The sequence below is a fragment of the Diabrotica undecimpunctata genome, chromosome 3 (assembly GCF_040954645.1).
Source record: "Diabrotica undecimpunctata isolate CICGRU chromosome 3, icDiaUnde3, whole genome shotgun sequence".
NCBI lineage: Eukaryota > Metazoa > Arthropoda > Insecta > Coleoptera > Chrysomelidae > Diabrotica > Diabrotica undecimpunctata.
Genome location: NC_092805.1, coordinates 60,956,879 through 60,982,821, shown reverse-complemented (window position 1 = coordinate 60,982,821; position 25,943 = coordinate 60,956,879). Strand labels below are relative to the sequence as shown.

The window sequence follows — 25,943 nt, the reverse complement described above, 5'->3', positions numbered from 1 at the left end:
ACTTCGCAAAAAACAGTAGCACATAAACTAGGTTCCTACAAGGTAGATAATATTACAGTTAATTCTACCTATACCAACAATGATAATATTGCAAATACGGACAATATATTATGTATTCAAACTAAACCAAGTCATAAAGAAAAGACTAGAAATGAACATAGCCAGTATGAATGTGCACAGAATTAGCCAAGTTTAAAAGCACAAACAAGAAAGCGAAACCGAGATCGTAGTAACTGGGCAAAAGAAATTGCTAAACGTAAGAGGAACAGTGGTCTTGAATATGTTAATGTGAGCAAAAATCATGTACATGCTCGACAAGTAAAACCAACTTGCTTTGAAAAATGTCGTACCAAGTGATACAAATGAAACAAGGGTTTTTAGAGAATTGGTGACATTAATATTCAAAGAGACTACCTTCTTCATATGTCCAAAATAACGTATGCAGACGCTAATGTCCGAAATATCTCTGTTCGACTGTTTAATGTAGACCTGAACTCGTTTTAGACCTGTTAAAATTGCTAGAATGCGTACTCACTTTCCCAAGCCAGAACGAAAGCATTTTGACATTCGTCACATTACCAGAACCCGTCCAGCACACAAATAAAACGTCCAAAGGCCGTTTTGTAACACACAAATGTAACACACAAAAATATTTTTATTGTTTATGTACGTATAACATTCAAATTTTAAAAATATTAACAGCTATAAAAAACAGAAAACATTGCAATAAAAATGTTTACATATACTTCTGTCTCAAGGTGATAATTATTTTTACATGAAGTGCTGCTATGCATTTGATGTTACATAGGCTCTACACGCGCATTTTTTGCAAATGATGCGATATCGTTTGTAGTTACACTCTTTAAAGCTCTATTTTGATCAAGATGCTAAACAAGAAATAAGCCGGAGAGTCACAGACGTTGACAGAACCGATCAAGTATCAATAAAGTCGGAGTAGGCTAATGTAAACTCATTAAGGCAATAAATCAACTGCAAAGTTCCATCTTTCGTTCCTGAAAATAATTTAAAATTGATTTTAAATTGAGGGAGACACCGAAAACATAAAACCCCGATGATGGAAGAGGTAAAACAAGAAGTACGAGCACCGAAGAATAACAATGCTCCAGGTATTGACAACTTCCCCTCTGAGCCATATAAATTAGGTGGAGAACACCTAGTAGGACAAATGCATATGCTTATGAACAAGATTTAGAATGATGAAAAGATCCCTAGCGACTGGAAAACTGGATTATATGCCCAATTTATAAAAAAGGGGATACACTGAAATGCGAAAATGATCGCGGCATAACCCTGTTGTGCACAGCGTACAAAGGTTTTACTTACATACTAAACAAACGACAACAACAACTAACTTATAAAATACCCATCTTATAACGTACATGAAGTAGGGATGACGTCACCGGTGTGGGTGTAGTGACATAACCGTTAATTTTTTTAAATAGAAATTGGTATAATGCGACACCTCATTTGAATGAGAATTTAATTCTCTATTTAACGACATTACATTTTTAACTAAAATATTTTTTTAAAGTACAAAAACAATTTTTTTAATTTAAATTCAACTAAATTACAACTAATGATTTAATTCATAATTTACTTTAAAGTAACCAAATTATGCATAACAATTATTTTAAATTAAATGTTCGAAATGCCATTCATCGGTGCCTGCCATGACTTTCTGAAGTAAATACTTAAAAAAGCAAAAATAAGTAAAAATAATAATGGACACAAAAAGTTATCTCATAAACACTGAAACTTTTTGTCAAATGTTAATTCAAGCAAGTGATAGTGGCATAGTTACTGTAATATTTATTGACGTAAATGTTTTGATTTTGTGAATTGTCATCAGATGTCAATTGTAATTTTTACTTTTAAATACTAAATTATGGCTCACCTAAATGAAACACAACGCATAGAAAAATTAATTCTTAGCGGATGCGGAGATAAAAAAGAACACAGAACGAAGTATGCAATTTATTCAACGCAAAATATCCAGACAGACCCATCAGCCAATTAACAGTAAGTAAAACAGTCCGAAAATTTGGAGAAACTGGGCACGTTAAACATATTCCAAACGCTGGGCGTCCTAAAATTGAAGACAATGTGAAACTTGATATTTTATTAAATGTACATGGCAATCCTCACAGTAGTTCAACACAAATGGGTGAATATACGGGAGTTTCACAACCATCGGTATTACGTATTTTAAAAAAAGAAAAATACCATCCCTACAAAATTCAACTACATCAGGAATTAAACGACGATGATCCCGATCGCCCGCTTCAATTTTCTGAACTTATGTATCCGCAATCCACATTTGATCAATCAAATCCTTTTTTTCGATGAAGCCACATTTTTTATACATGGTACCGTGAATCGTCAAAATTGCAGATATTGGAGTCAAGAAAACCCACATTGGATGACTGAGTCACACAAGCAATATCCTCAGAAAGTAAATGTATGGGCAGGGATCATTAATGACAAAATCATTGGCCCTTTTTTCTTTGAAGAAAATCTAACAGGAGAACGTTATTTAACTTTTTTGAGAAATCAACTTATACCTGTCCTTGCTAAGATGTATCCAAATGCCAATAATCCAAATTAACCTGGCCAGCAAGTTCGCCAGATCTAACACCTCTAGACTTTTTCCTGTGGGGTTACATAAATTCAAAAGTTTATGTCAATATACCCCAAAACTTACAGGACTTGAAAGATAGAATTAGGTATGAAATGAGTCTAATTACTCCAGAATTCATCCGCAATGTACTTGATGAGTGTGTCCGTAGATTCGCATCTTGTCAAGAAACCGATGGATGGCATTTCGAACATTTAATTTAAAATAATTATATGCATCATTTGGTTACTTTAAAGTACATTATTAATTAAATGATTAGTTGTAATTTAGTTGAATTTAAATTTAAAAAAAAAATTGTTTTTGTACCTTTAGAAAATATTTTAGTTAAAAATGTAATGTCGTTAAATAGAGAATTAAATTCTCGTTTAAATGAGGTGTCGCATTATACCGATTTCTATTTAAAAAAAATTTACGATTACGTCACTACACCTACACCGGTGACATCATCCCTACTCCATATACGTTATACCATGGGTATTTTATAACAAAAATCGACCTGTTTCGGGATTTCCCTCAAAATTCGACGGTTCTCGAAATAATGAAAATATTCCATAATTTAGCCGTTCACTGTATATTTAGTTCAGTGTTTTGCGTTTTTTCGCTGCTGCTACATACATAAAAATATATATCCCACTTTCATTATTATTCATTGTGGCATCAGAAATTTGGCATCGCTGTTGAATATAATATTATCCATAACGAAATAGACAATTTAAGAAGGCATATATTATTTTCAGCAATAAATCATTTTGGCCTCATGTTTTTGTTCCAAAGTCATGCGTTATGACACATTGTACTTATAATATTTTTTAACGTCAGTATGTACGTTGGATAAGTAATAATGATGTTGCAATTATACAGTGTGGTGCGAAAGAAAGTATTTTAGAATCAAATCCTAAAACTCGTCGATTGTTATTGTTAATCGACCCTTTATTAGGATATTCATCTCTTTTTGAGACATCTAGGCGTTTTCTTCTTCTCAGGGGATAAGGAATAGTTCTGCTAAACTTTTGTTATACCATGCTTTAAGATTGACCAGCTGTGATGTTCTTTTTAAATATGTAAACTTTAAGTGCCTTTATGATGTTTATTAATTATGCCTCTTTATGCCTCTTTATTCGACGTAACATTTTAGTTGCGCATCTATCGAATATTGAAAAACCGACAACGATGCCAAGCATAAAAAATACGCTAATCGAGCATAAACGACTTATAACTCGAAAATGATAACATTTCTTGGTGATGCCAAATAACTGCAATATGAGAAGAGTTCACAATGATAGAGGGATGATGAGTAAATTGTTAATGTGTTAGTGGAATATAAATATACCTAATATTATCCGATGGACTTATAAGCTTGGATTTACAGTTTCATTATTATAAATCATACCAGATAAATGAATTGATTCAATTAATAAGTGATTCAATTTAAATCAGCACCCAATAATCATCTAAATTACGTTACTAAAATACTCTGTTCGTTTGAAAAAAATTATATTATATGTTATACGAACCTATGCAAATTTTCCATAAGCCCCCTGCAAAGTGCCCTAAAAACCTGAGCTAACCCTAAGTTACCAACGTGTATATTTGTGACTGATGCAGCTAGATCTGGATCATATCGTTCTCCAAGACAAGTGGGTTTAATTGTAAGGTCTGAAATAGCCGTATCTTCTATGCCGATAGCTAGTAATTTTTCCCACAGTTTAGCTAAAAATATAAATAATATATAGAAAAGTATCACCTAGTAGAATTACTTTCTTACATGATTTAATATAAATTACAAAATTCTAATTGTCTTATCAATAGGATAATGGAAAAAAGCAGTGGTCGAATGTTATTTAAAGTTCTACGAATTTTTCGAAAACTAAAAATGCAAAATACAGGAATAAAACACATGTTAAAATTCGTACATGATGTACAGTAAATGCCTATCAGTTTCGTATCAAAGAAAAATAATACATATAAAGAAACAATGGAACTAAACATCGACATAAAAAAAACCAAAGAGTTCTTCATCAAATAATCAGCGCCAAAGGTAGAAAGTAGAAAATAAAATTAAAGTGGTAAAACAACAATTTCATAGTATAAGTATAAAAAAGAATATCAGTTAGTAGTGCAGTTTACCATGAGTTATTTTTAAGTGTCACATACTAATAGTCTTATAGTTGCAGAAAAATAAGCGTTACTTACACTGAGGAATACTAAAACCCAAATCTATTACCCACTGTTGTAGCATCCTTACAAAAGTAGCTAAGCTATTTCCCCCATTTAAGGAAGCCGCTACTGCGACGTACTGATCGTTGAAATAGGGCCAATGATTCAAAGGAAGAACTTCCGGAGGCCCATCATTGGGTGTGTAGCCGTCCACCACATAAGATATCTGAGCTGAAGTTGAAATATTTAATACTGCATCTTGTGGAGTTTCTACCGTAGACAGTACAGAACACTGCAAATCACCAAGTCCAACACCTAGAAATAAAGAATTTATAGAATTTTAATTGTAGAAAACTATGTGGTAAGAGAATCCATATCAATTAAAAAACTTAATATAGGCTAAAGTCAGTATAATGCCTAGAATACTTTACACTAACCTCCTCTTCTCTATCACATTATATACAGGGTATTTCATTAATATGTGTAAATATTTTAACTTCACAATTTGATGTCAAAATATGATAGTCTAAGATCGCACTGCAGGATCCCTACATTCATAACGTAGTTAATCAAACTCACATTTTTACATGCATTTAAAATAAGGAGAATACATTAATAATAGGTTGCCCGTCAAAAAGTGGCCTACAAATATAATTCAATTAATAGTAATTGATTTTTTGTCTAAGCAAATCACTTAGACAAAATATTGTTCGTTTAGGAGACAGGAAGATGTTTGTTTTACCTAAAAATTTAAACATGAATTCTTATTAAGTTTGAATACCGCTTGATATTTTTCAAATAAATTAAAACACATCAAATTATACTAAAAAAGAATCTCTCGCTGTCCCTGTCTCGATGTTAAAACAATTTTTTAGATCTTCAATTTCTTTTCTGTAGATAGATTTTCTTTCGCAAAAAAAATTCGTTACTTTCCGAGATATTTAAGCTTAAATAAAGACAGTAGAATTATTTTATTTTGAACTTCCTTATAAACAACCCACAAGAATTAGAAGGAAAAAGTCCTAGAGTTCGAAAACATCATAAGAAGCTGTAAGAAATAGCAGCACCGGAAAAAAGTATACTTTGCTTCTGATGAATTCTACAGGGTGTTGCAAAATAGGAGGAAAAAACAACTTTAGTCTTACACCCCGTATATGGGTAAACTGTTGACATTTCCCAGAAAACATTAATACTATAATTGCTTAAAAATAGATCTGCAATGCGAAAAGAAATCATCCAAAAGAAAAATAGCTTAAAAATTATGGTACAGTTGAGCTAATGCTTTAATTTTGGAGACTAGAAAATCACGTAATGCTTTGAACGTACTTTTTTTTGATAATAGAGATATCGAGATGATTTTGTTACGAAAATGTTCAGAAAAAATAAAGCTATCTCTAAATATTATTAAGATGTAGCGTTTGTTTCTAATACATTCCACAGGGTGTACAAAATTAGTTTAGTTTAGTTTAGTAGTGTACAAAAACGTTGACTCTTTCCAAAAACCATTAATATAGTAATTAATTTCGATCACTAAGGGCGTCTGCGCTTAGAATGGGATTAAAAATAAACGCACAGAAAACCAAGTATATGTATTGTACTAGATCATGCAACCAGATACCTAGACTATTAATTGATGATTTGGAACTGGAAGGTGTGGACACCTTCGTCTACCTGGGCTCGCTGCTGACCAAAGACAACAATGTCAGCGAAGAAATTAAAAGAAGAATAGTGCTTGCCAATAAGTGCTATTATGGCTTGAGGAAACATATGGCCCTAAAATTACCCAGAAAAATTAAAGTTACCATATATAAAACACTAATAAGGCCAGTGTTAACATACGGGTCTGAAACGTGGTCACTTACACAGAACGGCCAAGAATTGCTTAAACGTTTCGAGAGAAAAATTCTAAGAAAAATATATGGGGGAATCCAAGAACAGGGTTTGTGGCGTAGGCGCTACAACTTTGAGTTATATAGAAGTTTTGGGGAACTTGACGTTGTAAAATATATTAAATTAGCACGCCTTCGATGGGTAGGAAATGTAATTAGGCGAGATGAAGATGCAACGATCAGAAAAATTTTCAACCGAAGAGGACCAGTGGGAAGACGAGCCAGAGGAAGACCAAAACTTAGGTATCAAGATAACATAGAGGATGATCTAAAATCCATCGGGGTTAAAGCATGGAGAAGAGTTGAAAGAGACAGGGGCGAATGGAAGATTGTTCTGAAGAAGGCTTTAGCTCATAACGAGCTGTAATGCCACTGATGATGATGACATGTACCAAAGCGGGATATACCATATCGTAATTTGCCCAAAAGTGGAAGACCAAGAGTTTTAACTCCTGCTCGGGAACAGAGATTAATTCAGAGTATGGAGAACCAATTAGGAAAGTGTTTGCGAAATGTTGGCCGAAGATATATTGTTTCACGAATGACTGTCAGTAGAACAATTTCTAGAAATAATTTAAAACTATATAAAAGAAAAAAGCTCCTAAGTACACACCGGCCCAGTTAGAAAAAAAAGAGACGTATTTATTTTTCTGGTAAAATTCTCATTGTTGATGATGAAAAGTATTTTACTTTATCTAATTTTGAAATGAAGGACGACTGATTTTATACACGCAATGTACAAGATGCACCAAACGAAGTTAGGTTTAAGGGAAAAGTGAAATTTGCCAATAAAATTTTGGTATGGGGTGCCATCTCAGAAGCTGGTATTTCACAGCCGTTTTTTTGAGCGTGTTAATGGTGACAATTACGTTGACGGGTATCTTACAAAGCTTGTTCAATTTATAAATTCTCATCACCCCGATGATTATATCATATTTTGGCCCGGCCTAGCGTCATGCCATTAAGCCAGGAGAACGGCAGATTGATTAACTGCTCAAAATATAAATTTTGTTCCCAAGCTCGACAACATTCCAAATAGCGCGACAACCCTCCAAATGTGCCTCAGGCGAGGCCTATAGAAGAGTTTTAGGCTGTTTTGTGTCGTATGGTGTATAATAATGGCTGGGAAGCCCAAAATGAAGATCAGCTAAGGCGAAGAATTTTGCAAAAATTTCGTGAGATCGACTTAGAAACAGTCCAAAGGCTTATTGCACATGTAAGAGCAAATTTACGTGCTATCAAAGATCACAGACCTCTTTCGGTTCTATAAAAATACATTATAACCTTAAATATGTAGACTTAATTTTCTGTATTTAGTTAATAAAATAATCTTAATTTACAAGTAGAAAATACATATTTATTTTTTTCCGAAAACTTTAGGGACATGCGTTATTATCATTATCAAGTGTTATTGAATACTGGGTTACTATAAATTTGTCAAATAGTAGCAATCTTAAGGTGCCTCTAAACGAGCAACATTTTTACTGCAATATGTGGCTGCAACACAATACTGCCAACAATAGCGGTCAGATTCTGCAATATAAGGAAATGCTTTTAGTATTTAGCATACGGCTTGTAATAGCCACACATTTTTGGTATCGCTCGTATTATTTAACAATAGTTGCCGGACGGTCAAAACAAACTTTACTTTGTTTTGGTTTGAAAATTGTGGCGGAATAAAAAATGACTAATAATTGGTTCAACGAGAGGATTGTAGATTTTATTAACGAAGATGAATGGGCTGTTGTCACTGAAAAATTTGAGATTTCAAGTGATGAAACGTACAAAAAATTCGGAAGCTTGAGAAAGTACGCAAAAATCTGAAGAAAAATAAAAGTGGTAGTACCGGTGGTAAACCAATGAAATCGTTTGTTTTATTGAGCTTAAAGGTGCTTCTAAACGAGCAATATTTTTACAATATATGGCACTAATGCTGGCAACAATGGCCCAGCCATTTTCAGCCCAGCCATTTATGACAACATTGAATGCAGCAAATGGCTAGACAACATATTATATCTCAACAACAGTATAGACTGTAATTTTGTTCGTAAATACATTAAATTCGTAAATTCGCAAAATTGTACCCGTCGCAGCGACTTATGTTATATTAAAATAAAATTTAAAGAAAAACAATATTGTGAATTCGATCTTACTTAAACAGGCGTGAAACTTTAGATAACATAAGTCTATAAGTAAGTTGTTGTTTGGGTTTATATGACTGCGGACACTAAATCCATTCGCCAATCTTCCAATGTTTACTCATTTTTTCATTAGTCATTGTTTCTTATACAATCTTATCCTAAATCTATTATTAAGTAGTATTGATCTCTACATAGTCTTTTTTTTGGTAATTTGTTTCTAGTTTTTTTTTTCTATTAGGTGCTTTTTAGACATTTATATATAAAATAGGTGATGAGGTCCTCAGAGTTCCACAGCAAACTCTTCTGCAGCTATCTACTTAATCCAACAGCTACTTTGCTGTGGACTGTCCAAGTTCCTCATTTTATATCTTTTTTTTTTATTTTTTTTTTTTATTTTTTTTTTAATTATTATTTACTTATTTCTTATATTTTTTATTTTATTTTTTTTTATTATTTTTTTTTTAATTTTTTTGTATTCTAACAAATTACAAAGAAATACTTACTCTATATTTACAATTACAATTTGAGTTTAATATCTAAAACATGTTTATACAATAATCTATATAAAAACTCATTGTTTTCTAATGTTAATAAATAATTTAAATTAATGGGATGGTGGACATCGGAGTAAGTTTAATAACAACTTTCTAAAAAAATTTTAAGAATATGAAATAAAAAATAAACGATATTGCATCGAAAGCAAACCATTTCACTGGTTTAACACCAGCACTACCTAAGTACCTACCACTTTTAATCTGTTTTTTTCAGAATTTTTTGCGTTCGTTCTCAAACTTCTGAATTTTTTGGTACGTTTTCAAACTTCTGAATTTTTGTACGCTTCATCACTTGCAATCTCAAATTTTTCAGCGATAACAGCCCACCCGTCTTTTTTTTGCAATTCGATCTTTGTATATTCCGATTTTCACATTCCACAACTCATGGCGTAATTGTATTTCGTTGAAGGAATCTAGAATTATCTTATTGAACCAATTATTAGTCATTTTAATCCTAGAAAATGTTCCAAAAAACAAACAATCGCCAAAACGAAGTAAATATTGCAATTATGTTCGCTCGCCAAACGATCATTCGACAACTATTGTAAAACAATACGGGCGATACCAAAAATGTGTAGCTATTACTAGCTATATGGCCAAGACATACTAAAAACATTCCTCTATATTGAATAATCTGACCGTTATTGTGGGCAATAGTGTCAGCTACAGTGTTGCAGCCACATACGCAGTAAAAATATTGCTCGGTTATAGGCACCTTTAGAATGCTACTTGTATATATATTTGATAAATTCCTATCTCAATATTTAGTAATATTTAAGTGCCTGAGAAAGAGAAGGGATTATGTCACAAAAAATTTTTTTAAGTATTTAAATATTTTATTAGACTGAGCATAAAACACATTAAATGTCATTTTAAATGAATTTTGTTTCGAAGAGTTATATACCAAAAAATCTGGGAAAATTGTTGAAAAAAATTTTTTTATGTAAAATTTTTGAAATATTGTGAATAAGAATTTTTTTTTTAATTTTCACATAAATCTCTCTTAGAAACTCATTAAGCACCAGATAATTACATACAATCCTAAAAAGCCAAAAAATATTACCTGAATAACCTTTTCTTTTTAATTTCTCAGTAAATAGAAAATAATTTATAAAGAAATACATTCAATACTTAAAGCAATGCACATTAATAGAATTAGAAAAAGCTGAGTCAAAAACAAATCTTATTTTTAAGAAATTCGTTTATGTTAAACATAAGAAGTAAAAGTAAAATACAATCAATACTCAATAACACAATACAAATACACCCGCTGAACAAAAATATTGAGCTGAAAAACCATTTTCAACTTTTACAGTCCTTTTTACAGGACAAAAGTCCTGTAAAAAGGAATTTTGCCAAAAAGAAATTTTGCCTGAATATCCTAGTAAAAAAATGTTATGTTGTTTGCCATGTCGGCCTCGTTTGTCTAAATGTGGTAGTAACAAAGTTGATTCTAATGTTTGCTTTTGTTCATGGTCATGGTTAGTGTCATCTGAGTGTTAAGGCCTTACAGGCCTAGTTTCAGTAGGCCTAGGCTTTTCTGCAGAATGAATTACTGAAACACGTTTTGTTACTAATATCATAGATAGCAAATGTATCGTAAAAGATTTCAGACACACTCTTACAACTCCATCTCCATTTTTTTAAGAATATGTACAACTTAATTTCCTTCTACTAGAGGTTTCGTCATTTCTCTTGTTTTTTATCGTCTGTTACACTTACTACTTTTTATGAAATCCAACAAAAATGTATTGTGTAAATTATAATTTGCTAACTTATAGAAACTCACAAACATATTGTCCTTGTCTGTATCTGTTAAAGTATGATATTTACACCAATCTCATTTAGCATTCGCAGATGTTAGGTTACAGATAGCCGCTAAGTCGTCTTTTTGCTGACACAAGTTTATTGATTTTTACACTTGTGTAACTCTCACCACTATTTCTCTTAGTTTTTGCAATGTTGATTTTCCACTTAGCTTCGTTTCTAATACGCCTTTTAGGCTGCACTACACGACTACACTAAAAACACAACACTATCTCCATCAGAACTTGACATTTTGAGGTTAGTGACCGGCACTGTTTACTAACACAACTGCTTGGATGTGGTTGTAACATAGCCTCCCCCTCCAAGGGCATGTAGCATAGTCCCTTATCTTTCTCAACAAACAGCTGACACTCGAACTGTCGGATTTTCAACTGCATTTTAGACAAACAAGGGGATATGCCACACTTGCAAAGTTCATATTATTGTTCTTTGATGACAGCACCGACTCTCTTTAAAATATACGTCCAAGAAGCATTGATGAATTGGAGAAATAAATGTAGATTTATGGGCATCGAACTGGGACAAGAAACTCTGTATACATTGTTGTTTGCAGATGATCAGGTGGTGGTTGCAACCGATGAGGAAGATATAAATTATATGAATCGAAAATTATTTGAGGAATATGCCAAATGGGGGCTTACTGTAAACATAAGCAAAACAGAATATTTAAAAATTGGAGGAAATACCACAGATCTGAGGCTTGAAAACGCAGTCATAAAAGGCTGCAACCAGTATAAATATCTAGGAAGCATCATATCAGCAGATGGCAGAGTTAAGATAGATGTACAAAACCGAATAACCCAAGCGAAAAAATGCATCCGAATACTGAATTCATTACTGTGGTCTAATAAAATAAAGATGCATACCAAACTTCGCGTATACAGAGCAATTGTAGAACCAATTACCACATATGGTGCCGAATGTTGGACGATGACAAAGAATGAACGAGATAAAGTAGACGTTGTGGAAATGGATTATCTTAGAAGGTCATGTCGAGTATCGAGAATGGAAAGAATCAGGAATGAGGAAATACGAAACCGTGCAGGAATTAGAGATACTCTTTCAGATAGAATACAAGGAAGGCAATTACAATGGTATGGTCACGTGATGAGAATGGAGGAGGAGCGGTGGCCAAAGAAAGCCTTAATGTATGTTCCGCCAGAAAGAAGGAAAAGGGGAAGACCACCAAATTCCTGGAGAAGAGAAATTACAAAAACAATGCAATCTAGAGGCTTAGAAGAGGGAGATTGGAGAGATAGGAAAAGATGGAGGCTGAAATGCGGGAAGCGGCAATCGCCGTAGGACCCCCGTTATATTATATGATGATGATGATGATGACAGCACTATGCAGAACGACAAAAAAAAATAAAATTTTAGGTTGTGTGGCATAGCCCCTTCTCTTACTCGGGCACTCATTTGATAATGACAATATTCGCCTTAAGTCAATATTTAACTAACTTTAGACCTTTAGAATTACTGACTTTAGAATTTTAAAGGGAACTTACCGCAAGTAATACATCATTTGAAAGCTCGTTTAAAGTGACTTATTTAAATATTTTCTACGTGTTTCAAAGTTTCAAATCTTTATTATCTTATAAAAGAATGCCAAATCCGTTCAAAACATATTGGACACATGGTTATTTACCCAGTCGTTACGATAAATCTTTCAATACGAAACTTTTAGGGGGAAAAATTCAGGTTTTATGGTTGTGCAAATTTAATGATTGCAAGAATGCAGGGAAAAAGACCTGTTGGAAGACCTAAAAAGAGATGGGAAGACGAAGTCGATGAGGATGCCAGGAACTGCCTGGGAACGCGTGCATGGAAAAGAACAGCAGTAAATCGAAATGATTGGAGAAGCCTGTTGAAGGAGGCCAAGGCCCGATTTGGGCTGTAGTGCCATTGGATGGATGGAAATTTAATGATTACGTCACTGAAACTTTATCAAAATAATGAAAGTTCTTTTACCCAAAAATTTATTAATTTAAATGTTATAGTTCAAAAAATATGTCGGGAGAAGGGCGAGACTTTGGACGCGCTGTGTATGATAGCTATATAAAGAAAATTTCTGATTAATAAAAGTGCCAATAATTTTAAAAGTACATAGTAAAAGTGTACATTGTATAGTCAACAAAATGTTAAACTGGTGAAATATGTAATAAAAAATATGGCAAAACGAATTTCGATAATTTTAAATAGTCGGTACGCGATAATTTTAAATGTGTCGTTAATAACAACAGCAACTCTAGTTTATTTTTCGAATAGTAGGTATCCTTGGACTGAAAATAAAGAAAAATGGAATTTAATTAAAATTTTGGCACCGATTACACTGGAGTAATATAGAAAAGCTATATATCAAAAATCCAAATCCTTTCAATTTTTTAACAAATAAACGAATGTTTCTAAATTTAGAATCCGTTAATCATTCAACGGAGCAATTTTACTTTTATCCAGATATTTAATATCAGATGTATGTGTATAATAAATGTTATCATATCAATATTTTTGGTTTGTTTGAAATTGAAGAATATTTAGATTTTTCGAACCTAGTTGGATGTGTAACGATTTTGTTGTACGGAATATAACATAGGAAACTAATATTGTTAACAGAATGTCGAGAGAAATTAGAAATAATGAAGCACCCAAACATTATTGCAGAAATCATATCATTTAATTTAAAAATGTTAGCCTAATGTCTTCATTGCTTTTAGTGTGAAAGGTATAAAAACTGTTTCCCAACCAAGTAGAGAACTTAGAGTAAATAAGGTGTTTGTTTTTAGTCGACTCTACCGACAGGAGTCACACAGGGGACAAAGAATCTTTAATTAATTTATTTTTATTTTAATTTTTGAAGCGAAGCTTCTATACTGGCGTTGTATTACTTTTTTCTCTAAAGTAAAATGCGGAGGCGAGCGTCACGAAACTAGCGCTGTTATTTCATTTTTAACGAGCTTTATTGTAAATAATAATAACACAAATACAAACTAATGCATGTTTCTGAGAATTGTTGTCAGCTTAGCGGTTTCCTTTGTAACAAAGAATTCCAATAATGCCGATTGCGCGGAAAACTGTACACTTCCCAAAATGAACAGTACCTGTAACTGCCGCTTGTTTTAAATCTCATTTGTGCTTCGACTTTCTGTTCAAACGCAACAAACAAACGTTTATTATTGCCGCCATTAGTGTTTATTAGTGCCATTATTAGTGTTTATTATTGTTTATTTTTTGCGTTGTTGCGTTTGTGGAAGACGGTCACACTCAACGGTAAGTCGCAAGAACTGTTGGCGTAAGCCTTTCTACGGTTCAACGAGTGCTTCAACGCTTTCAGGAGACGAGTTTGCTAACCAGACGACCTGGCTCTGGACGAAGAGCCTCTTCTTCGACGAAGTCTCTTCTGGACTATCTTCTCGGGTAATGGCTAAAGGACCGTCACTTGGCCTGACGCATCGAGTTGCACGACTAGCTTTTGCTCGACAATACGCGCATTGGGGAATTAATGATTGGAGCAAAGTGTTATACTCAGATGAATCCCGTTTCTGCCTAACTGGATCCAATGGACGTGTAAGAGTTTGGAGGAGAACCGGTGAACGATTTTCACAAGCTTGCATTGATCCAAGAATGCCATTTGGTAGAGGCTCGGTCATAGCTTGGAGAGGTGTATCTTCCGACCTCCGCACAGAATTACCCTTCATCAAAAATGGGTCCTTAACTGCACGAAGGTACATTACGGAGATTCGGGAAGAACATGTTATGCCCACCATGGCAGGGCTTGGAGAAGACGCCGTGCCAGGATCAGTATGCAATACTTGGACGAGGTTAGAATTACGAGTTTACCCTGGTCAACTAGGTCTCCGGACCTAAATCCCATCAAACATCTCTGGGACGATTTGAAAAAACGTATTCAAACCCATACACCTCCTCCTAACAACGCACAGGAGCTTAAGGATCTGTTAGTGAGAGAGTGGAATAACATACCTCAACATGTAATCCGGAGTATGCCCCGTCGTCTGCAAGAGGTTATTAGAGCAAGGGGAAGCAATACACGATATTAGTTATTGAAATTCCACTGATGTTTTACGACGTTGTGCATTTTTCATTTTTCCTTTCGTAAGTCTGTTTCAACAATTTGGTTTGTTTTCTGCTTTTTCAATAAAAACAATAAAAAAACCGTTTTTTTTTCTTTCAACACAAACATTGATGACAAATAAAAAATACATTAGCTTAAAAAAAAAGGTTATTACTGCACCAGATGCAAAAATATTCAAAAAAGTTGAAATTTTCAAGGTGCCCGGATTTTATGATCGCGAGTGTATTTATACTGAGCAGGTTTAAATTAAAAATTGCATGAAAAATAACTAACACAATACAGACATTAAATGAGAAGTAAAAAATAAAAAAAATATAATGTTAATAAAAGATTCGATTCTGAACGATTGTCAAAATTTTCGATATTGTGAAATATAAAGATACTTTACTCTTGAGCAAAATTCATATTTTTTGACATACCTCGTATAAGATTAAAAAAAATGATTTCTCATGGTTGTGTCTGAGGTTTTAGACCATGCACAACTTTTTATAAAGAATTTTTTCATAAAATTATTAATAAAATAGTTTCTCATATGATGCCGACTTAATTGGACACATTGTATATTTACACATATGTGTTATTTATTTAATTTATTAAACGTGTTGAAAAATGACAGCACTATAATAAGGCTAGAATAGAAAGAAATTTACCGGTTGTGCAAGCTATCCAAGTTTGATACTATATAGAAAACAAACCAAAAAAGTGCAGCTCCAAAATTAAGTTTTGGTGGGAATTGGAATTGTGAGATGATAAAAATATACGGAACAAAACAGAAACTGATTAACAAACACAAAAAGACAATACGCACATTTAAAATATTTGTAGTTGGTGCACTACTTTACATTATTAAGGGAGGAACTGATTTTAAAAATATATTTGAACTATTTTTTGTCTGAATGAAATATTTTAAATAAATTGATTGTAAGTCTACCTATTATTTATTTCTTTTACCTAAATTGAAATGGACTCACATGTGCAACCCATTTATCGTTTTAAAAATGATATATTTGTTTCATTTTTATATAAGATATTAAATTAGCTCTCTTGGATTTAAATTTTAATGATGTGATGGAAATTTCCTAAATAATTTTGTTCCGATTGATCATTATGTTCATATTGAATATATTGTAATTATGTTTCTATTTACTATTAGCTATAAGTTACATTTTAGATTTGAATCCTCAAGATTGATATTTTTTACTTCAATCAGTTATGAACATTACATTTTTTTAATCTGACTTTAAAATAATTAAAAAGCATTAAGAAAATATCAGTGTGTATTTCGAATACAGCTAACAATATCGTTCCTTTTTCATGGTAGTTTTTGTTATATATGCGTATTACCAGCATTATTCTGTTTGCCTTTATCCCACCTGCTTTGTCTTTATTTTCGTGCTGGAGCAACTTCCTTATTTGAAGGTTTGGAAATTGTTGCTGTTCCTTTCTCTTCTGCTTTTATTGTGTTTCTGTAAAACTTTTTTTACAGTAAATTTTTATGTTCTTTTTTGTCTTTAAAGAAGATTACAATTAAAGATCATTCATTATGACTTAAAATATAGTAATTTACTCTAAATTTTTACCAAAACAGAAAACATGAAGTATATATTTCAGTCGTCAGAGACTAAAATGCCACTGAACCTCTAAAAATTAAAAGAACAAGCTTAATTTTGCTGAAAATTTGGGAACAATTCAATTTTAGAACCTCAAAAATGATGTAAAAAATCACATTTACCTCCTGGCTTCTCCCTAAAATGCCTGTAGGGGGAAGGAAACGGAAAAAATCGATTTACCAAGAATCTGTATGCCGTAGAAAAAAATGTTTCAAATAAAAAATTTAGCTGAGATAATTTTGAACAAAAATGTTGAAATTGTTATTTCCACATGTAGATAAAAATAGAGAATGAATAATAATTACATATGGTTTTTTATGTGCGTGTTAAAAGTGACATAGACTTTATATGGTAAATGTTTAAATTTATAATAATCGATAGTATTAGTTTTAATATATGTAAATTTCATGGGGAAAACCGCCTATCGGTTTTTCAACGGTTTGAATAAACAAAACTAAGCGATTAACGGTTTGGTATTGTCCTATTGTGCCTTTTGCATCAAGGCTCTTCGGTAGCTACTGCAACGGAAAGATCGTCTCCACAGCTGTATGAAGAGTTGGAACACCCCAGAGGATGAAAAGGTTATGCAGCATTGCTAAAGCAAGGAACAAGTCATCAAATGACGACCCACATGCTGCAGATTAAGAGTGCGCATGGAAAAGCGTTAAGAACTGATGTTGAAATAAAGCAAAGATGGTATGAATACTCCACATGCGACGCCAAAGGAGAGACAGAGGATGCGGGATCCCAAATGAGAATGGAATACCGGGGATTACGAGAGATGAAGTTGTCGAGGCGTTAAATAGAGCAAAGAACGATAAGGCAGTAGGACTTAATGGAATACCTGTAAAGGTTTTGAAGGCTCTAGGAGAGAAAGGGGTTGACATTTGTGGCAAATGATGAGTAGAATTTATGAAGAAGAAGAAAAAATGTCCAATGCATGGAGAAAGAGTGTGATGGTATCATTGTATAAAGATAAAGAGATGTAAGGACTATAGAGGGATAAAGTTTGTCGCGCCCTTCTTAGGTCTCTGTAATTAAAATTATTCAGATATCTGGATTAAAAAACTCAGTATTTGTTTGTTTGTTAATTATATTGAAATTCGTTAAACTAGAAATTTTATTTAATTTTCTAATTGATTTCAAAATCATAATAATATATAAATACTAGCTGACCCAACAAAAGTTGACATATTTTGAAAAGCTGTAATAAATAAATTAATAGTTTCTTGTGCAGAATCACCCCCACCCCTCAAAGTACCATATTATTATATCCAGCTTAACTGATAATCTAAACTTTATAAACTGCAAATAAATATAGAATTGTTCTGAAAAAACACTATGTTACTTAACTTCTATAGAAATTATTCTTGTATTACATGTGGGCGTATTACATTATTATTATTGTGTTACATTACTACATACATTAAATCTGCTGGGCACAATAAAATAATTCAATTTAGTTTAAAAATCAAAAAACTAATTTTATCGCTATCAGTTTTTATACGCACAAATGAACAAAATAACATTTCAATATTCTATTTTCATCATACTGGCTGGTAAGTTATGTTTTGATAGTGGTTTTCTCTGATTGAAATACAACGAATGTGGTGAAGTCACTCAAAACTAAACTGTTAAAAATATATCATAGGTTAAAGATATAAACTGAAATTAAACAAAAAAAAATAAAAAGAATCCCTAATATTTATTTATTATTATATATGTCTGCTGCCTTTAAGGTACTTTAGCGTGTTAAAAAATTACACATTTTTAACTTTTTTTTTGTATCTTATCTATTATATATTGTATAATCAAACTTTTTATATTATTATACAAATTTTGAAGATTACACGCCTTTAAGGTACTTTAGCGTGTTAAAAAATTACACATTTTTAACATTTTTTTTGTATCTTATCTATTATACAGGGTGTTTCAAAAAAAGGTTACCCCGTCTCTAGGGTAGGTAAAAACTGAAAAATAATTGGGGTTTGCTTAGTAAAAAATGTTTGTAACGCCATCCGTTTTCAAGATACAGGGCGTTGAAGAAAACAAAATTTTACGCATTTTTTACGATTTTGTCGAAACAACTGGCAACATTGTAATGAAATTTTATACGAATATGTTTTGGAAGCTGATACATCCCATGAATTTGTTTTTATATCTGATTCTCATAGAGGGCGCTAGTTACACGGATCGTACTAAGTATTAGTCAATATAACTTTTTTAAGATTAATTATGAATCAAAATTTCAAGTAAACTTAAACACCATTCAATTTTACACGAAAAAGGTACTCTTGGTAAAACTCGATACTGTGTACCGTTTTCGGAATATTTTGATTTGAAAATTATGAAGTAATAATTGATGCTGGTAGTAATGATAAAGTTCTAATCGGTATACCTCTATTTTTTCCAAATGTGCCATGGAACTCTGACATTTATTGATTGTTATGACGATAAATCAACAATAATTAGAGTTTTGAAACCTTGTTATTTGTAAAATCAAATCAAAATGTACTCAAATGTTGAATACACTGACATGTTATTAACCTTAGGCGAATGTTTAGGATGTTCTAGTGCAGCTGTGACACGTTATGCAGAAAAGTTTCCTAGAAGAAACTTACCAAGTAAAAAAACATTTAGAGCCGTTGAACGACGTTGTCGAGAAACTGGGAATGTGAGACCAAATAAAATAATTTTTTTTTTCTTCAACGCCCTGTATCTTGAAAACGAATGGCGTTACAAAAATTTTTTACTAAGCAAACCCCAATTATTTTTCAGTTTTTTACTTACCCTAGAGACGGGGTTACCTTTTTTTGAAACACCCTGTATATTATAATCAAACTTTTTATATTATTATACAAATTTTGAAGATTACACAATTTTTTCCCGTTGTTCCTGTATTTTTGAAGGCGCCAACACTTTTTCGTCCAAAAATTACATTTTTTGTAAAAATTTAATTTTTAAACAATTTTTCAAATGCCCGTCAGTATGTTTTGTTTTAAGAATTTTCAATTTTTCTGGTTAACTATCACTTCTTTTTTAAAACCCTTCTTGAATTTTATGTTTCAGATTTGCCATTCCAGAGTTTATCTGCCCCCACGGAGCAGTAATTTTTGGACCAAAAATTTTTGGCGACTTTTTAAAATACACCAACAATGGAAAAAATAGGAAATAAATTTTGGTAATCTTTAAAAGTTGTATAATAATATAAAGGAGGTTTAGCTTTTAAAAGATACAAAAAAAAGTTGTTAAAAATGTGCAATTTTTAGCATTCTAGACGGTAATAGTACCTTAAAAGCATATGTCTCCCGAAAACTTCTGAGGTATCTAATGAATAGCGAAAACTCGACAAAGACGTGAAATTTTTAATAACTTTTTTTTTAAATCGAGCTTTTGAAAATTTGTTTGTTGTTTTTAAACAGATCATAGTTATAAAGATGAAAATATTCATATACTAGAATTTTCCCTTTCTGCGGTAAATAAACATTAATCTAACTTGTCATTAGTATATGGGCGTTATCTGTTTATACAACACAAACATATCACAAACATTCAATATGGATACATACTCGAAAATAATTACTATGTCTACAACGGTTATCAAAGTAAACTTTATGTCACAGTAAAGGCCGCCGTTCGAGTTGAGTTCAAACACACATCATTGTAGACAAAAAACTAATTAAGCATGTTTTGGAATTAAAATGTTGATAGATTGCTTGTTTAAGACTTAGTTTCGATAATATTTGTCGATACTAGTAATAACGAGTTTTTTATAGCTCATGAATCGTGAAAAACGTGTTAATATTTTATTTTTATTTGCAATCCTACGTACATTTTTCAAATGACAGCCGTAAAATTCCTTAGTCACGTTATTAATCACTCGCACCTCAAAACATTACGTCATCACTCGCGTGTTAGATTTAATTTAACATATATGGGTATAGGTCAAATAAATGAGTCATTAGTACTTATTGGTTAAGTTTATTGGGTATTAACTCACAAAAAAACGATAAACTTACATTTTTTAAAACAAAACTGTAAAAAAAAAACTAAATACAATTTCCAGCATTTTTATATGGTTGTGTCGCCTTTTGCTTTTGCTTTTATCCGAGGTAAGTTCGTAACAATATTACATTTTTGAATGTGTGGCTTATGTTCCAACCATGATGTTTTATCTTTGCCATAAAATCTTGGAAACCATCATCTTGGCCGCTTTCTTCCATGACATCTTCAGGATGACTGAGTAGATTTTGTGTGGACTACTCAAAATCTGTATTGTGGAATCTGTACTGTGTTCAGAACCAACATCACTTAAGTCCTGATCGGAATCTAGTAGTGCCACATCGTTGTATACCTCTTCACCATTTTAGTAACTGGTTCTCCATTTTCTTGTCCATATTTACCTGCGATAAACCAAAAAAGTTATAAAAAATACCCTGTGTATATAATAACGTATGTTTAACAATCTATGTTTTACTAAAAATCTTACCTTTTTTGTTACTTTTCTCAAGTGATTTCTCAAAAAATCAACAAACGCTAACACTCTGGTAGTTAGATTTTTTCTAACATTCCAACGAACGCGATCGCTCGCGTGTTAAATTTGAACTAACAACAATCGCTGTCGGCTATAAGATAATAGGTACTCCCATTACTATTTAACATAGTCTTACACGAGTCTTCATTGCACGCCCGCGCGTTATGCGCTCCTTCCAGCTATGCTTGCTATCGATTCAATACATACTAAAGCAAGTACGGATTTGTCAGTGCTAGATTGACCGTTTCTAAAACACTGCACGTAAATTTTACGAATGGATACCAGTAAGGAGCTAAAATGTCAAGCCGTGGTTTATCGGTGGAAGAGCTGGAGAGGACACAGAATTGTTGCCACAATGCCACATGAGGACTTGGAATGGCAGCTGTTGGGTAGTCTGTCAAAAATTTGGAAAAAAACAAGAGTTGTAAATCGAAAAGCCAGATATTCCAAAACTCAATGTGATAAGAATAGAAAAGAGAGAAACTTCCTCAGGACCCGGGAGTAGACCAGAGGATGACACAACTTTAGAAGAAATAACAAGTGTTCGGGTATGTCATATATTTTGCATATGAGATATAAATATTTTTATTGCCTTTTTATTTTTCAGATCGATGACATACCTTGCTTTGTGGTTACCCCAACTAAAGAAAATTTAATTAAAAAAAATAGTTATGAATGGTTTTCCAAACCAACCAACACGGGGAAAAGCAAAACTTCTTCGAAGAATATTATATATGTAAAACAAGGACATTCGCCGCATTTACGAGATTTACTTGATACAGTACGCGTGTTTCAAATATTTTTTCGGACGATATCTTGAATATAATAGTAAAATACATTAATCTAAAGATTTGCTCCACAAGACAAAATTAGGATAGGGAGCGTACGTTCAGAAGCACGTTTGAAAGAACTAAAAACATTTCTTGGGTTTTATATTTTAGCCAGATTTTTGAAAGATAATCACTTGGGTATCGATACCATGTTCAATACTACCTTTTGTGGTACACGATATAAAGCAACCATGAGTTAAAAACCTTTTGAATTTTTGACAGTTTGCCTACGTTTTGGTGACACTAACAAACGCGAGGAAAGAAGACAAGAATCTAAATTTGCACCAAAAGACGATATTTGAAATAAGTTAATAGAGGCATGATTCGTTCCTGAACGTTACTGAAACAAGTAAGGGTGACAGACACGATGGAAGAAAAAGCCAAAACAAAGTTTGCTGAGCTACAGAACCACCCAAGCCCAATACGGCGAGAGATAATAAGATAGGATGCGTTCCATCGATAGAAGCACAAAAGACCAAAACAGCAAATCTTGGTCAATATATAAAGTCTAGAAAATCGTAGCTCTATTAACAGAAGACATCACAGCACATAGCTCTGGCAATTTTAATAATGACTAATGACTTTTCAGACATCTCTCAAAAAAAAAATTACAAAAAATTTAAAAAACGGCTTTGGCCACCAAAAAAATTACAAAACTACTAACAAAAAGACGAAAGTCACCAAAAAAATTAACAAAAAACTCTAAACTTGGGCACGAGAGGCCCACATCCTCGAGCGCCGAACACGGAGCGGAGACTTGGGGCCCGAGCAAGCAATTTCAGATTCGATAAGTCACCAGAGATAGCAGGAAAAGAGCGCCTTACGCTAACCTGCTTTGAGCGGGGAAGAATGTCGTGTTGGAGTTCTTGTACCCAGGACTTCCACACGAGAAGCACTTTACTGAAAGATAGCTCCTATCGCGCATCCGAGTGCTATAAGGGGGAAAGGGGTGGCCTGGAGCATTGGGGCTCAATGGAATGACTCCTGGTACAAGAGTTAATCCTCCTTGCCCCCAATGAATTGTAACACCCGAGTGTCATTCTTAAGGGGTGTACAAGTCTCACAGGCTGGGTTAAATTAAATTGCTTGCGTAACTGTAAATAACACCACAAACAAACCAGAAATACATACAATTCCACTAAGTGTGCCGTTGACAGATTTGCTAAAATTAAAGCTATAAAAATAATTTTCATTAGTTAACAATAAAACCTGTTATAAAGGGTATCCTAAAAAACTCAAAAAACGCAATAAGTTATACAACGGTTTCTAGGGACTACGACCAAAGTAAATCTTCGGTTTTACGAGTATTAACTCACTTCAATGATAAAATTTTTCATAATTACAGTATACTCCCTCTATAACGAACACGGTTATTACGAGGTTTCGCTTATAACGAGATACATTAGATGTCCCGTGAAATTTCTATTAAACTATAACCGTCTATAGCGAGGAAAATTTGGTTATAACGAGGGAAAATAAGATCCAAAAACGTGTTTTTTACGTTTTTAGTCCAGCCGTGGCTATAAATAAATACCTTTTCAAACAGCCCCTCAATAAACTTAACTGCAGCCCGCAATAAAATTCTTTACAATGAATAAATACAACTGTTTCACATCTTTAGAAAATATATGATAGAATGATACTGGACCATTTAAAGCAGTTAAAAATAACAGAGTTCTTAAAATTACAGAAGCAATAGTTTATGTTATCCTTGAAAATACGATTTATACATTATGTAGTTGGAAAAAATATAAGTACAGCTTTTTTGTTTTAACGTATATCATTGATAATAAAAGTAAACAACTCTTTTATGTTTTAATATATTTCATTGACAATAAAAGTAAATAACTTTTTTTCAAAAACGCCATTCAAACAATATTTATTAGCAACTTATATTGCTCCGAATGGCTTCACTATAGGAAGTTGATGGTTTAGAAAACTACAGATTCATATGTATGCACAGTATTATGATTGTCTGATATAACGAGATCGGCTTATAACGAGGTAATTAGTCTGTCATTTCAGTTCTCGTTATAGAGGGAGTCTACTGTATAAACATAAAGCAACATAAAAAATTAATTTTATTTTGTAAATATAATATACCATACAGTTTTTAAGCGCATTTTTACATATACATAGGTAAATTAATAATAGTCTTATGACCATCCCTATAAAGCATGGAATAATTTTTCGGAAGTTATTTTTGGAAGACCTATATATTGTGTTGATTAACAAACTTACCAATTGGAGTTCCTTTTGGCACGCTGTGCCAATTCCCGGCTAACAGTCCAGCAATTTCGCCGCTAGCTCGGACTTCCGGTAATAACTCAACGGGAAAACTGGCATTTTCTAACAATTCTGTATTCCATTCAGAAGTTCGACAATTGAAATAACCCCAACTTGCCGCGTTTTGATAAGATATTACTGGTTTGTCCAAATTACATAACATTGCTACAGCGAAATCTGCTATCGTTCCGGAACAATTATATTTCGTTAGTTTTTCTGGCCTGAAATTAAATACGGAATTTCTAACAACTACATTTTCAAATAAACAAAACATGTATATTTATGTTTATATCGTGTATCCTTTATATTAAATATTGAAATTTCACCCGTTCCTATCCTCACATTGACTACAGGTATCGTCAAGTTAGACAATTTTTCCTCACGGTAAGTTCACTTAGTCAAATAAGCCATACGATTTAATAGAGTAGTAGTGAAAGTGGGAAGTATTTTGGAGATATTAGTTGGACTTTTCGGGTTTAAATCTAAATCAGCTCGGGCGACTGACGAGGTAAAGATAACGAAATAACAGTTATATCGGTCTATTGATTCCGATGTGATTCAGACGTGAAAAGTTTGACTAATTTGTGCTGCTCCAACGCCATAATATTTGGCTTTTATTTCATCAGAGCAGTAGCAACAAAGAAATGCAGAATACATACAAACTCTTTTTGGCGACGATAGACCTTGTTCTCCACCATCCACAGATAATCGAATAAATGAAAAAGGCCCAGAAATAAATAAAGAAGAAGTGATCCACGCAGTAAAATCTCAGAAAGATGGAAAAGCCACCGGTCCAGACAATATCAATGTCGAAATACTAAAACTAATTGCAGATAACGAAAGTAAAAGCCTAGACTTAATAACAGCACCCTTCAATAAGATATATGACACAGGTAAAATACCAAAAGACTGGCTAAAATCAACATTCGTAGCATTACCAAAAAAATCGAATTCCTCACAATGCGATGATTATCGAATAGTAAACTTGATGTCTCATGTCCAAGAGTGACTAATGTTGAGGTACTTTGTCGCATGTGTAAACAAAAAGAATTACTAAGAATAATCAAAGAGAGGAAAATGCAATACTCGGGTCACGTGTTGAGAGGCGAATGATACGAATTACTTCAAGTACTATACTATACTATATAATACTAGAAGGAAAAGTACAGGGCAAAAGATCAGTAGGAAGACGCCACAACTCGTGGATGAAAGACCTGAGGAGATGGTTCGACCGGTCATCCGCAGAAATCTTTCGCGCAGCAGTTTCCAAAACTACACTTGCCATTTGGATCGCCAACCTTCGAAAGGAGACGAAGCCATGAGAAAAAGCTAATTTTCTTTATATTGAATACAGAGCAAGTCAAAACACAAG

The 25,943-nt window shown here is 32.9% G+C and overlaps 1 protein-coding gene across 2 annotated transcripts in view; it reads right to left on the bottom strand.

Moving 5' to 3' along the window:
• LOC140436849 (sedoheptulokinase-like) overlaps nt 1-25,943 on the bottom strand; it is an 83,945-nt gene that overhangs the window by 17,475 nt on the left and 40,527 nt on the right. For both annotated transcript variants that reach the window (XM_072525988.1, XM_072525989.1), the window contains exons 4-6: nt 24,527-24,792; nt 4,850-5,128; nt 4,171-4,366 (exon numbers count right to left, since the gene is read on the bottom strand). In XM_072525988.1, coding sequence (XP_072382089.1) covers nt 4,171-4,366; nt 4,850-5,128; nt 24,527-24,792 — 741 coding nt within the window. The remainder of the gene's footprint in view (nt 1-4,170; nt 4,367-4,849; nt 5,129-24,526; nt 24,793-25,943) is intronic.